This window comes from Oncorhynchus gorbuscha, linkage group LG22, assembly GCF_021184085.1.
Source record: "Oncorhynchus gorbuscha isolate QuinsamMale2020 ecotype Even-year linkage group LG22, OgorEven_v1.0, whole genome shotgun sequence".
Classification (NCBI taxonomy): domain Eukaryota; kingdom Metazoa; phylum Chordata; class Actinopteri; order Salmoniformes; family Salmonidae; genus Oncorhynchus; species Oncorhynchus gorbuscha.
In genome coordinates this window covers 30,784,246-30,798,119 of record NC_060194.1, presented here as the reverse complement: position 1 = coordinate 30,798,119, position 13,874 = coordinate 30,784,246, and the positions used below count along the sequence as shown (strand labels likewise).

Sequence of the window (13,874 nt, the reverse complement as noted above, 5' to 3'; positions counted from 1 at the left end):
TCTTGATACACACAGGAAACTGTTGAGCTTGAAAAGCCAATGGCGTTGCAGTTCTTGACACACTCAAACTAGTGCGCCTGGCCCCTTACTACCATACCCTGTTCAAAGGCACGTAAACCCTGTCATACGGTCATCCTCTGCTCTCCACTCTGTCATCCTCTATCAGCCCCATAGACACAGCCCCACTTGACAGGCTTGTTGACTTTGCTCTCATCTGGATAATAATATATTTGATTTTAAGAGCTTTTCACGACATCCAAAGTCACTTTACATACACAAGAAAATCAGCAGGATAAAAAGCAATAAAATCACACATTATAACAGGTATATACAACTACACTAACCGTGATGACAGACTAAACGTGATAACGTTTGAATTAGACAGAGGATAAAAGCACAGCACAAAACACACCCTTAGGTGCACATTCATGAGGGCGGGAGCCTCCTCGTAGCCTGCCGGCCCGTGATTGGTCTGTCTCAGCACGTGATCCTCTGTGAACTTTCAAATAATTCACTATGGGGATCCAACATGATCGTAATAAATACATTTTAGAGCCCAAAATGTCCATCTCCAAGTTTTGTTTAGCCATTCTGCCGATCTTAATTTACATAGGCTTTCTAGGGCAGACCAGGGCTTTTAGCCTTGCTAAAAGCTTGTGACTTCACGCTCCAGACCGGACACGGAGGGCCTCGTGAGGAGGGTTTGGGGTTACTCAGAAGCAGGTGTGCGAAGAGGTGAGTTTGGCTGGGGATTAAAGACCAGAAATGCTTCCACACTATTTGCTGTTCCTCTGAGAGGACTGGTGATGACTCACAGGACTAGGGTAGGGTTGGCTTGCTAGAGTATCTGTCAGTTTCTCTGTCACTAACTCCTAGGTTCATTATTACCATGTCATGCCCAGCTAAGCATGAACATCACAGCCTACTTCAAATGAGCAGTGCACTGATGTCACTTTTTAATTTGTAATTTTATTTGATTTCACCTCTATTTAACCAGGAAGGCCAGCTGAGAACAAGTTCTCATTTACAACTGCGACCTGGCCAAAACAGTGCGACAAAAGCAACAACACAGAGTTACACATGGGATAAACAAACATACAGTCAATAACACAATAGAAAAATCTATATACAGTGTGTTCAAATGAAGTAAGGCAATAAATAGGCCAATAGTTGCAAAGTAATTACAATTTAGTAATTTACACAAGTGATATACAGTGGTGAGAACAAGTATTTGATACACTGCCGATTTTGCAGGTTTTCCTACTTACAAAGCATGTAGAGGTCTGTAATTTTTATCATAGGTACACTTAAACTGTGAGAGACGGAATCTAAAACAAAAATCCAGAAAATCACATTGTATGATTAAGTAATTCATTTGCATTTTTGCGGACGCTTTCTAATCTTTAGGAATCTGAGACGATACGAAAGAGGTTGAACAGACTAGTAATAAGGTTTGCGACAATGGCGGTGGATCATTTTAGGAAGAGGGGGTCGAGATTGTCTAGCCCAGCTGATTTGTAGGGATCCAGATTTTTCAGATCGAGACACTGGAGTCTAATATGGAAGTAAATTCTCAATACCTGTTTTACTAATTGGGTCCTTGGGGCCTTCTCCTGCATTCGTAACCACGTGGGAGGTTGGAATTTACCAGTTGTGAAGTTAGAAATACCAGTTGGATGCATTCACATGCTTTCAAATGGTTGAGAAACTCATGAATGTAATTTAAGTTTCTGTGTGCAGTTTGAAGGAAGTTGAAGGTCATTTTTGGAGCCATTGACTAGCGTTAACGCAATAACTTGTATCATTCTCCTGTGCTTCAAGAATGAACATGTTGTGTTACGTTGCCAGGAGAATCGTCTGGACATTATGTGCTGTGTGACGCTGCCAGAGGGGAAGGAGGGGAAGACTGATGGCTTCCTGTTCCGCTTCTTCAAGAATATCTACGCCCCCTTCATCCTCAAGGAGTGGGTCAGACCCATAGTGGTGAGTAGATCTACGCCCTCTTCATCCACAACGAGTGCTGGTACTCAGATTTGAATGTAAATGTACAATAGAGCCAGCATTTAAGCCAACAATTGATGTAAACATAGTGTGTCTTTAATGTCTCCTCTTCTTGGACAGGTGGCTGTGTTTGTGGGGCTGCTGTCCTTCAGTATTGCTGTCACCAATAAGGTAGAGATTGGACTGGACCAGAAGCTCTCCATGCCTGATGTAAGTATGTCTAACCCCACCAGCCCCACTCAGTGGGCTAATGACATTTGGTGTTGTGCTCTTAGTTTTGATACATTGGCTCATGCTGGACATCTCTATTGAATCTCCCATCCTATAGGACTCGTACGTGCTGGACTACTTTAAGAACCTGAGTACGTACCTCCACACGGGTCCTCCGGTCTACTTCGTGGTGGAGGATGGCCATGACTACCTGAGTCTGGAGGGCCAGAACTCTGTGTGTGGAGGGGTGGGCTGCAACAATAACTCTCTGATCCAACAGGTCTACACAGCATCTCTCATTAGCAACTAGTGAGTGACACACACACTCACACACGCCTCCCTTACAGCAACTAGTGAGTGAAGCAACAGCAACCTTTGGACTGCATGTTGACATCAGTATTATGCTGTGAAGTCAGTCTAGCTCAAACAGGGTGACTAGAACTCTGGGTTTAGCTGCTGTTGTTATAGCAGTGAACTCATTGACAAATAACCTTCTTGTTTGAAGGAATTATGAGACTTTCTTGAATATCTTCCAATAGAAAAGGATCAAATACTCTCCATGTTATTGTCCCCCAGCACCACTATAGGATTCAACCCGTCGTCGTGGCTGGATGATTACTTTGACTGGGTCAAGCCTCAGTCCTCCTGCTGTAGATATTACAACTCTTCTGGGGCCTTCTGCAATGCCTCAGGTAACACACACACACACACACACACACACACACACACACACACACACACACACACACACACACACTGAAGATATTACAACTCTTCTGGGGCCTTCTGCAATGCCTCAGGTAACACACACACACACACACACACACACACACACACACACACACACACACACACACACACACACACACACACACTGAAGATATTACAACTCTTCTGGGGCCTTCTGCAATGCCTCAGGTAACACACACACACACACACACACACACACACACACTGAAGATATTACAACTCTTCTGGGGCCTTCTGCAATTTTCTTTGTAATTTGATGTTATAAAAATATTGTATTGAAGTACCTATTTGTCTCATCAGTGGTGGACACGTCGTGTGTGCATTGCCGCCCCATGAACTCCAGTGGAAAGCTGAGGCCTACGGAACAGGAATTCATGAACTTCCTCCCCATGTTCCTGTCAGACAACCCTAACGTCAAGTGTGGGAAAGGGTAATTATTGTGTTTTTGGCAATCCAGGTATGGCTCATAAAGGATTGTGTGTTGAGAAGTATTGGATTTGGGGTTTGAATTGATGGTAAAACCACTCGTCTGAATCTTTACTTTTCACTTTTGCTTTTCACCACAGCTCTGATAGAATTGTCTATGAACGCTTACATTTCCAAATGAATCATTCAGTTTAAGGGAATTGAAATTCCTTTTAACTGAATTACTCTTTCTGTCTCTAACTTGGTCTTTGTGGTCCTGTAGTGGTCATGCGGCCTACAGTTCAGCGGTGGTTCTAAAGGGGAACGCCACGTCTGTGGGGGCCACCTACTTCATGACCTACCACACCATCCTCAAGGACTCACCTGACTTTATAGACGCCATGAAGATGGCCCGTGTGCTGGCTGACAACATCACAACCGCCATGGGACACAAAGTCTTCCCCTACAGGTAAACTAGGCTAACTCCTATGTTAGTTAAAGATTCCTGTTATCTCACTCAAATAGGAGTTATTATCTGCTCCAGTGTTGTTTCCATATCACCCTCACTTAAAAGGGTGAGGCTTTTCCTGCAAAGGGTCAGTATCACTGGCTTACCTGTTGCTATAAAAGTCACTGGTAAAAATCTTGCAGGTTGACAATAATTGTCCTTTTATTATCATGAGTCTTGTCCTGGAGGCAGAACTGGGTGATTTCTCCTTAGGTAAACCAGCTGTGAAGTCAAAGTTGGCTGTATTGTAACAATTCATAAAAACAAAAATTGGTATTTTGGGTTAAATTTAAGGTTAGGGTTAGCATAGCTCTCAAACTCTAGGTGGCATTCTGCCTTCTCCCTACAGTTTCAGCCCTCCGCTTCACCCACGATTGGCTCATGTGAACTACAATCTCGTCCCTGTGTTATGTTTAGAAACGTCAGTAATCAGCGCTTGCGATACGGCTTTCGAAACATATGGCCCTTTCATCAGCGAGAGAAAATCTAATAAAAAGATCCACTTACTGTAACAGTTACAGATCTGTGGAGCCTCCAAGCTACACTTCTTTCCCAGTTATGCTTCCACACAGTTGTTCGGAGCACACTAAATAGATAATTATCACAGGTGGTCGACTCTCTTCCATCTGTCTTCCGTAAACAAATGCTGTAACATGGAGATATGGCCGGGTGGGAACCCTACAATGGTGTATTAATTAACCTTTTTTAAATGATTATTATTTCTCGCTGCTATGAATGATACGGTTCCTGTACCGCAAGCGGTCCGTGTTAATGTTCAGACCTAACATAACTCCACCGTACAGAAAACGCCTTCTTCCAATTAGTTTTATGTGTAATGTAATAGAACTGAGAGTCAAGGGTCAGCAGTTTGGTTAAGTTTAAAATCAGATTGAAAGACTTTGTGGCTGTGCTAGCTAGTGATCACTCTGCAGAGTGATCACTACAAAACTCTAACCTGCTAAAATGTTCTCGCATGAGGAGAAACTATTGTCACTAGTGGGATAGATGCTCACTGTTTCTGAGTTCTTGATTTATCTTGCTAAATGAACCGGCTCTGAAAGCTGTTACATTTTGTGGTCTCTTAGGACTCAAAGTCCAGGGTCTTTGTTCCTTAAAATAACCATAAAAGGTGAAGTTAGTCAGACATGGATAACTACTAACATGTTGTTATGGCTCAAATCAAATTTGATTTGTCACATACACATGGTTAGCAGAAGTTAATGCGAGTGTAGCGAAATGCTTGTGCTTCTAGTTCCGACAATGCAGCAATAACCAACAAGTAATCTAACTAACAATTCCAAAACTACTGTCTTATACACAGTGTAAGGTGATAAAGAATAATGCCATTGTAACACAGTTCTTCTCTTGTTTGACCTTGGCATCTAAGTTTTATGGCCACTCCTGTTTATATTTACTACACTTCCTGTTTTAAGGGTTAGAGAGGAGTTGTATAGTGCATTTATTTTTAGCGCGCACTGCGCCCGGCCCGCCACAGGGGTCGCTGGTGCGCGATGAGACAAGGATATCCCTACCGGCCTAACCCGGACGACGCTAGGCCAATTGTGCGTCGCCCCACGGACCTCCCGGTCGTGGCCGGCTGCGACAGCCTGGGCGAGAACCCAGAGTCTCTGGTTGCACAGCTAGCGCTGCTATGCAGTGCCCTAGACCACTGCGCCACCCGTATAGTGCATTTAAACACAGCATCGACCTAGAGTTTTCATCTGTATTCTTCGTAGCTGGTTACATTCCACGACGGACTGAGGCTTGGCACTAAGAAAGCATTGAATGAGCTGTTTTCCGCCATAAATAAAAAAGAAAATGCTGACCCAGAGGCGGCACTCCTAGTAACCGGGGACTTTAATGCAGGAAAACTTAAATCCGTTTTACCAAATTTCTATCCATTTACATTACATTTAAGTCATTTAGCAGACGCTCTTATCCAGAGCGACTTACAAATTGGTGCATTCACCTTATGACATCCAGTGGGACAGTCACTTAACAATAGTGCATCTAAAACTTAGGGGGGGTGGGGTGAGAGGGATTACTTATCCTATCCTAGGTATTCCTTAAAGAGGTGGGGTTTCAGGTGTCTCCGGAAGGTGGTGATTGACTCCGCTGTCCTGGCGTCGTGAGGGAGTTTGTTCCACCATTGGGGGGCCAGGGCAGCGAACAGTTTTGACTGGGCTGAGCGGGAGCTGTACTTCCTCAGTGGTAGGGAGGCGAGCAGGCCAGAGGTGGATGAACGCAGTGCCCTTGTTTGGGTGTAGGGCCTGATCAGAGCCTGGAGGTACTGAGGTGCCGTTCCCCTCACAGCTCCGTAGGCAAGCACCATGGTCTTGTAGCGGATGCGAGCTTCAACTGGAAGCCAGTGGAGAGAACGCATGTCAAATGTACAACCAGAGGGGAAAAACACTCTAGACCACCTTTACTCCACACACAGAGAAGCTCTCCTTCGCCCTCCATTTGGCAAATCTGACCAGAATTCTATCCTCCTGATACCTGCTTACAAGCAAAAAGGCAGGAAGCACCAGTGACTACATCAATAAAAAAGTGGTCAGATGAAGCAGATACTAAACTACAGGACTGTTTTGCTAGCACAGACTGGAATATGTTCCGGGATTCCTCCGATGGCATTGTGGAGTACACCACTTCAGTCATTGGCTTCATCAATAAGTGCATGACATCGTCCCCACAGTGACCTGTACGTACATACCCCAACCAGAAGCCATGGATTATAGGCAGCATCCGCACTGAGCTAAAGGCTAGAGCTGCCGCTTTCAAGGAGCGGGACTCTAACCCGGAAGCTTATAAGAAATCCTGCTATGCCCTCCAACGAACCATCAAACAGGCAAAGCGTCAATACAGGACTGAGATCGAATCCTAATACACCAGCTCTGATGTTTATCGGATGTGGCAGGGCTTGCAAACCATTACAGACTACAAAGTGAAGCACAGCCGAGAGCTGCCCAGTGACACGAGCATACCAGACAAGCTAAACTACTTCTATGCTCGCTTTGAGGCAAATAACACTGAAACATGCATGAGAGCACCAGCTGTTCTGGAAGACTGTGTGATCACACTCTTCGCAGCCAACGTGAGTAAGACCTTTAAACAGGTCAATTCACAAGGCCGCAGGGCCAGACGGATTACCAGGACGTACTGTGAGCATGCAACCTCTCCCTGTCTGACCAACTGGCAAGTATCTTTACTGATATTTTCAACCTCCATCCTGGTCATGTCTGAGTCTGTAATGCCAACATGTTTTGGACAAAAGGAACACCTATGAGAATGCCATTCCTACAGCTCAGCGTTCAACACCATAGTGCCCTCAGCTCATTAATGAGCTACGGACCTTGGGACCACCTCCCTCTGCAACTGGATCCTGGACTTCCTGGGCCGCCCCTCAGGGGTGTGTGCTCAGTCCCCTCCTGTACTCCCTGTTCACTCATGACTTCATGGCTAGGCATGACTCCAACACCATTAAGTTTGCCGATGACACAACAGTGGTAGGCCTGCTCACTGACAAAGATGAGACAGCCTATAGGGAGGAGGTCAGAGACCTGGCCGTGTGGTGCCAAGACAACAACCTCTCCCTCAACGTGATCAAGACAAAGGAGGTGATTGGGGACAGGAAAAGGAGGACCGAGCAAGCCCCCATTCTCATCGACGGGGCTGCAGTGGAGCAGGTTGAGAGCTTCAAGTTCCTTGGTGTCCACATCATCAACAAACTAACATGGTCCAAGCACACTAAGACCGTCGTGAAGAGGGCACGACAAAACCTATTTCCCCTCAGGAGACTGAAGATTTGACATGGGTCCTCCGATTTCTCAAAAGGTTCTACAGCTTCAACATCGAGAGCATCCTGACTGGTTGCATCACTGCCTGGTATGGCAACTGTTTGGCCTCCGACCGCAAGGCACTACAGAGGCTAGTGCGAACGGCCCAGTACATCTCTGGGGCCAAGCTTCCTGCCATCCAGGACCTCTATACCAGGTGGTGTCAGAGGAAGGCCCTAAATTGTCGGACTCCATCCACCCTAGGTCATAGACGGTTCTTTCTGCTACCGCATGGCAAGCGGTACCGAAGTGCCAAGTCTAGGTCCAAGAGGTTTCTAAACAGCGTCTACCCCCGAGCCATAAGACTCCAGAACAGCTAATGAAGTGGCTACCCAGACTATTTGCATTGCCCCCCCCCCCCCTCTTTTACACCGCTGCTAGTCTCTGTTGTTGGCATCTATGCATAGTCACTTTAACTCTACCTACATGTACATATAACCTCAACTAACCGGTGCTCCCGCACATTGACTCTGTACCAGTTCCCCTCTGTATATAGTCTCGCTATTGTTATTTTACTACTGCTCTTTAATTACTTGTTACTTGTATTTGTTATTCTTATCCCAATTTTTTTGTTTAACTGCATTGTTGATTAGGGGCTCATAAGTAAGCATTTCACTAAGATCTACCTGTTGTATTCGGCGCATGTGACTAATATAATTTGATTTGATTTGAAAGGCCAGTCTGAAAGGTGAAATCTATGTATTCTGGCCAGTCAAATGCCCTGTTTTTTTGATGCTTCTTTGTCAAATATTTTTTCAGTGTTGTGAGTGGCCACAACTAGGGCAATGAATGTTGTTCCTCTTTAAATACACACTTCACAACATGTAGCTTTCTACATCCTGTAATACAGTCATGTTGAATTAGTTTAGTCTTTAACTGTAACCGCTGTTTTCCCTCCAGTGTGTTCTACGTGTTCTATGAGCAGTACCTGACCATAGCCTACGACACGGTCTTCCAGCTGGGCGTGTCGCTGGCGGCCATTTTTGTGGTTACCACTGTGCTGCTGGGCTTTGAGCTGTGGTCAGGAGTGCTGGTCAGCATCACCATCGCCATGATCCTGGTCAACATGTTCGGGGTCATGTGGCTCTGGGACATCAGCCTCAATGCTGTGTCCCTCGTCAACCTTGTCATGGTGAGTGAATAAACAGGCTGATAGCAGTTGGTTTTAACATCATGTCTTCATGTAACTTGGCATATTTCAGTTGTTTTGGTAGTTATTTTTTATTGCCACATTTTGACTCCAAGAGGATGCAGAGAACTCTTTGTTGTGGACACAGCCCAGTATTCCCAGTCTATTAATTGTTTGTGTGTGTTGCAGAGCTGTGGTATCTCTGTGGAGTTCTGCAGTCACATAGTGAGGGCCTTCTCCATCAGTATGAAGAGTACCAGGGTGGAGAGGGCTGAGGAGGCTCTGGCCCACATGGGCAGCTCAGTAAGTACAGGGGTTTATTCATTAGTTGGATTCCATTGCAAAATGTTTTGTCTGTAAAACGGTTCGCAACTTAAACGATTGTTTTGATAGGACAAATTCCGGTAGGTCCCTTCATGTTGTGTTCTGTTTGCTTCCGTGTGGTATCTGGAGTAAACGGTAAAGTGTTTAGGTTGCAAGACAGTTTGCACCAGGCAAAATGTTTTGCAACGGAATAGGACTAATGAATAGACCTCAGCTCTACTTTTGTAGTTCACCACAGACTGGAACGCTGTATTCTGTCCATAGAAATGTCACACTGTCTGAATATTATTTTTAAGAAAAGCATTTAGTTCATCCTTTGCCCAATAATTCTGAAATAGCAGTATATCTGACATGCAAAAATAGTATTGCAAAATGAACTGTGGAGTAAAATTGAATTCTTGGCATGAATGGAATATCTAGAAAAGTAGAAATTACTTCCTTGTTTTACTCAGGTTTTTAGAAACTGGTTATTTTACTCATTATTGACTGGAGGGAATGCTGACCAGCAGAATATAACTAAACCATGGCTCCTCTTCTCCCAGGTGTTCAGTGGCATCACTTTGACTAAGTTTGGAGGCATCCTGATCCTGGCTCTGTCCAAGTCCCAGATCTTCCAGATCTTCTACTTCCGCATGTACCTGGCCATGGTGCTGCTGGGGGCCACGCACGGACTCATCTTCCTCCCTGTGCTGCTCAGCTATGCAGGTACGCATGGTGTGGTTTGTGTGGAATTTCACCTCCCATATAATTCCCCTTCCTAACAGCACACTATAGCACTTCTCTAAGCTCACTAGCACCCTCTATCAACAAAAGGAAGTGTGCCTTGAGATGAAGGTTTGCTTAACACTGGAGTATGTTGTGCCTCTCAAAAGTCCTTAACGATTATGCCTTTGAAAAAATGACACCATCTGTCTCTCGCCTCAGGTCCTTCGGTGAACAAGGCCAAGGTGTTTGCAGCCAACAAACGCTACGCCGGCACAGAAAGGGAACGCCTCCTCAACTTCTAGAGACAGGACAATGGTATGAACCAACTAACCAGTCTGTCTGGTCTGGGAGAGACTGTGTGGGGTGACTCAGTGTGACAGGAGCAGCTGTTTCTATGATTATTGACACACTCATCAACCATTCCCTACGCAGCATATCGCAGGGATGCAACTCAGGAATAACAGTGTGCGGTGTCTGTCAGAGGCCTTCTCAAATGCTTCTTTTCGCCAATTTAATTCTCAAGGGCAATTCTGGGTGTTATGCAATAGTGCACACAGTGGCAAAAGTCCAGGGCCTAAATTCACAAAGCATCTCAGAGTAGCAGTACTGATTTAGGATCAGTTTAGCCTTTTAGATCACATTGAATAGGATTACGTTGACAGGTGGGAGCTGGTCCTAGATCAAAATCATCAAATGTTTTTAGTCACATGCTCCGAATATAACAGGTGTAGTAGAACTTACCATGAAACACTTACTGACAAGCCCTTCACCAACAATACAGTGTTAAGAAAATATTGACTAAATAAACTAAAGTAAAAGCACACTAAAATAACAATACTGAGGGGGTACCGCTACAGAGTCAGTGTACAGGTTAGTCCAAGTCATTTGTACATGTAGGAGGGTTAAAGTGACTGCATAGATAATAAACAGCGAGTAGCAGCAGTGTCAAAATGATCACTATTCCTACTCTGAAGACGCTTTGTGGGCCCAGGTAGTCCCTCCCTGTTTTTCTCCCTTCTGTTTGGTGCCAAATGAACACAACTCATTTCACTAACCTAGAATACCCCCCGAAATCAACAGCGATACGATGACGTATACTGTATTCTCTCTCAACACAGTGTGACATTAGGAGAAACTTCAACTCTCACAACCTTCTAGTTTGGATAATAAAACCGATGCTACCCTTTAGTTTCTTTTGGGGATCAATAGTTGTGAAACCAGCCAGTGTTTTTTTTTGTATTGGGATTAGCTAAGTACTATGTGTAAAGAGAGTGATATATGCAAAGGTTGACTTCTCTGAGGATAGCTATTTGATATGACGATTCATTGATGTATACTGTACCGATTTACACTGTAATGTAACTAATAATGAAAAATATTTAAAGAATTTGTTTTACCTTGGATGTGTTCGTAATCCACACAGAAACACAATAACTATAATTCTGTAATTATATTTCTATGGTTCCACAGTTACTGAACACTTTACCAGTTGGATTGAGGTAATTTTATTCATGTTATAATAACAATATTGTGTGACACTGTATTCCTATAGCCAGGGGTCCGTATTCACAAAGCGACTCAGAGTAAGAGTGCTGATCTCGGATCAGGGTCCCCTTGTCTATTTAATTATGATCGAAAAAGCAGAACTGATTCTAGATCAGTGAATACGGGCCCAGAGGTCAGTCTAAGTACTGAGGTTTTCTAGGCCAAGGAGTACAGTAGTTATTCTTTCTTTTTTTGGTTGATATTGTAGTGAGCTTAGGCTGACTCCCTATTTTGAAGTGATGTTTTTGCTTACAGTTAAGGTTAGTGTCCAGTTGTCTGTAGTACTTCAGAATGTAAGGCTGAGCCTAGATATTAACGTAATGGTTATTATAGGGCAACTAGTGGCTCTAAATGTTTGTGACAGACATGATTTTTGACAATGTTGTGCATTGGTGCTGGAAAAGAGATGCACAATGTTGTAATATTGTAACCAGTCTTGAGTGAAAATCTTAATTTTTAACTATTTTATTGTGTGGGCTGCATTGTAACTCGGTCTTGACAGATGAAATGTAATGTGCAGTAGAACCTCCTAGTGGTGTTGTGGAAAAGATGCACCACTATAGATTTCTCTGATTTTTTTTTTGGGGGGGGGAATAAATCACTTACTAATATCTCATGTGTGCCTTATTTGAGTAACCTCACACAATAGAATAGATGTTCACAAGAAACAGCCTGGTTGATGGTTATGTACAAAGTGACCACATTGTGGAGCCAGATATCAGAGTAGCTGTCTGCTGTGTCTGGAACTACCTCTCCCGACTAACGGTATTGACCTATTTTTCATCCGTCTGTAAGGCTACAGTTGTTATGCAGTATTTCCTCACTTCAGGTGGATGTGGTCTAACATGGTAGTTTCAATGCTTTACATTTACTGCCAATTTGAGGGCTCACGTTTATATTTTTTCTGTCTTGTGGTTGTGAGACATTAGTATTTTTTTTTTAAAGATGATTCATGTTTGTCCGGTATTTTAAAACCCAAGAACCATTTCTAACAATATGAACTTCGAACTTCACCCACAGTGTGTCTACTTCCATGTCCCACATTGAACATAATATCCTAACTGGAATCGGCTACCAAACCGAGGACTGATGGTTTGCAACAGTGTCAACTCCCTTTCTGTCCTGACTTGGCAATTGCCTTAACAGCCTTGTCATACAGACTGCCACTTCATAATTTATTCATCCATTTTCTCTCTCATCGTTTGGGCTGTTCATTTGAATCTGGTGGAGATTAAAATATTAATTTCCCCCTGGCTGGGGCTGTGGGGGGCAGGAGAGGGTTGGAGGGAACACAGACTAATAATATATGTAGGAGAGTGGAACGGGGGGGTGTGGCTCACCTCTCCCTGGACCCATCACCTGACCCAGACACTGCTGTTTTATGAATAAGAATACGGCTGTCATCTACAGATGCTTTGCCATTGCTGACATTTCAGCAGCTGGTTTTCTCCAGGTTGTAAATCACATGCCAGAGATTAGGTTTTGCATTATTTTATGTAAACTGTTTATTTGAATAGAGACCGCTACACCGAATGATTGAATGCCAGATACTGTACATTACACCATGCTTTTACTTATTTATAGCATCAGTCCCTCAATCAGCTTAAGAAATTAGAATATCGGAGGAGGGGGCATGACTTTCAACCTTCCATTGCTCCCGAGCCCGTACGGGAGTTGTAGCGATGAGAGAAGATGGTAGCTACTAACAATTGGGGAGGAAAGGGGGTAAAATTAAAATTTGAATATAGCCGTGAAACATCAAGGTAATATTTATGAATGGCAACCATACTATACTGTAGTTTACTATCTATCAGGTGCAAGGTTGCTGTAATTTGCAGATATTCAAGTACAGCATTTTTCATCCATTCAGTTTGTACTGGGGAGCCAGGCAGGCTGAGTTCTGTCTGTGGCCTCTGTCTGTCTGGTCTGGATGACTGTGACCATGGATTATCAATCCCTGGAAAAACTATCCATTCCCCCTCTGAGGCCTCATATCATATCGTCATTGAACGAAACACAACATAATCAATATGGTTTTATGAGTGAATGAGCTCATTAATTGGTCACCAGCGCTAGATAAAATATGATTTGCTGACCTCAATGTACATTATGCACTTTGGAATAAGAGTCATTATTCTAAGAAAAGAGAGTCAACCCATATTACACCACTTTGTTTTTAACAGCACAAAATGGTTAATAAAAGGCAGGGTAGAAATATGGGCTAAAATGGCACCAGCCCACTAAACTAAAGCATGTGATGTAAACATTCTACTGGCACAAAAAGTAAGAAGGCTAACTGTACAGTACCAGTTACCATACTGGCATGGTACATTATTACATTCCTCAAGTTGAATAGGTTATTATTAAGAAAAACACCAGTCATTTTGGCTTTCTTGCCGCAGTGGAAATATTTAATGTGAAATAATGTAGCGATTGTAGTGGTGACTTTAAGAGAAGGCAT

At 43.7% G+C, this 13,874-nt stretch overlaps 1 protein-coding gene across 1 annotated transcript in view; it reads left to right on the top strand.

Moving 5' to 3' along the window:
- The window catches only part of npc1 (Niemann-Pick disease, type C1), a 30,390-nt gene extending 18,366 nt beyond the window's left edge, over positions 1–12,024 (top strand). Inside the window, exons 16-25 of the mRNA XM_046321676.1 lie at positions 1,849–1,983; positions 2,122–2,211; positions 2,330–2,520; positions 2,788–2,903; positions 3,262–3,391; positions 3,650–3,835; positions 8,611–8,842; positions 9,029–9,142; positions 9,706–9,868; positions 10,088–12,024. Coding sequence (XP_046177632.1) covers positions 1,849–1,983; positions 2,122–2,211; positions 2,330–2,520; positions 2,788–2,903; positions 3,262–3,391; positions 3,650–3,835; positions 8,611–8,842; positions 9,029–9,142; positions 9,706–9,868; positions 10,088–10,170 — 1,440 coding nt within the window. The 3' untranslated portion in view covers positions 10,171–12,024. The remainder of the gene's footprint in view (positions 1–1,848; positions 1,984–2,121; positions 2,212–2,329; positions 2,521–2,787; positions 2,904–3,261; positions 3,392–3,649; positions 3,836–8,610; positions 8,843–9,028; positions 9,143–9,705; positions 9,869–10,087) is intronic.
- Positions 12,025–13,874: the final 1,850 nt, after the last annotated feature.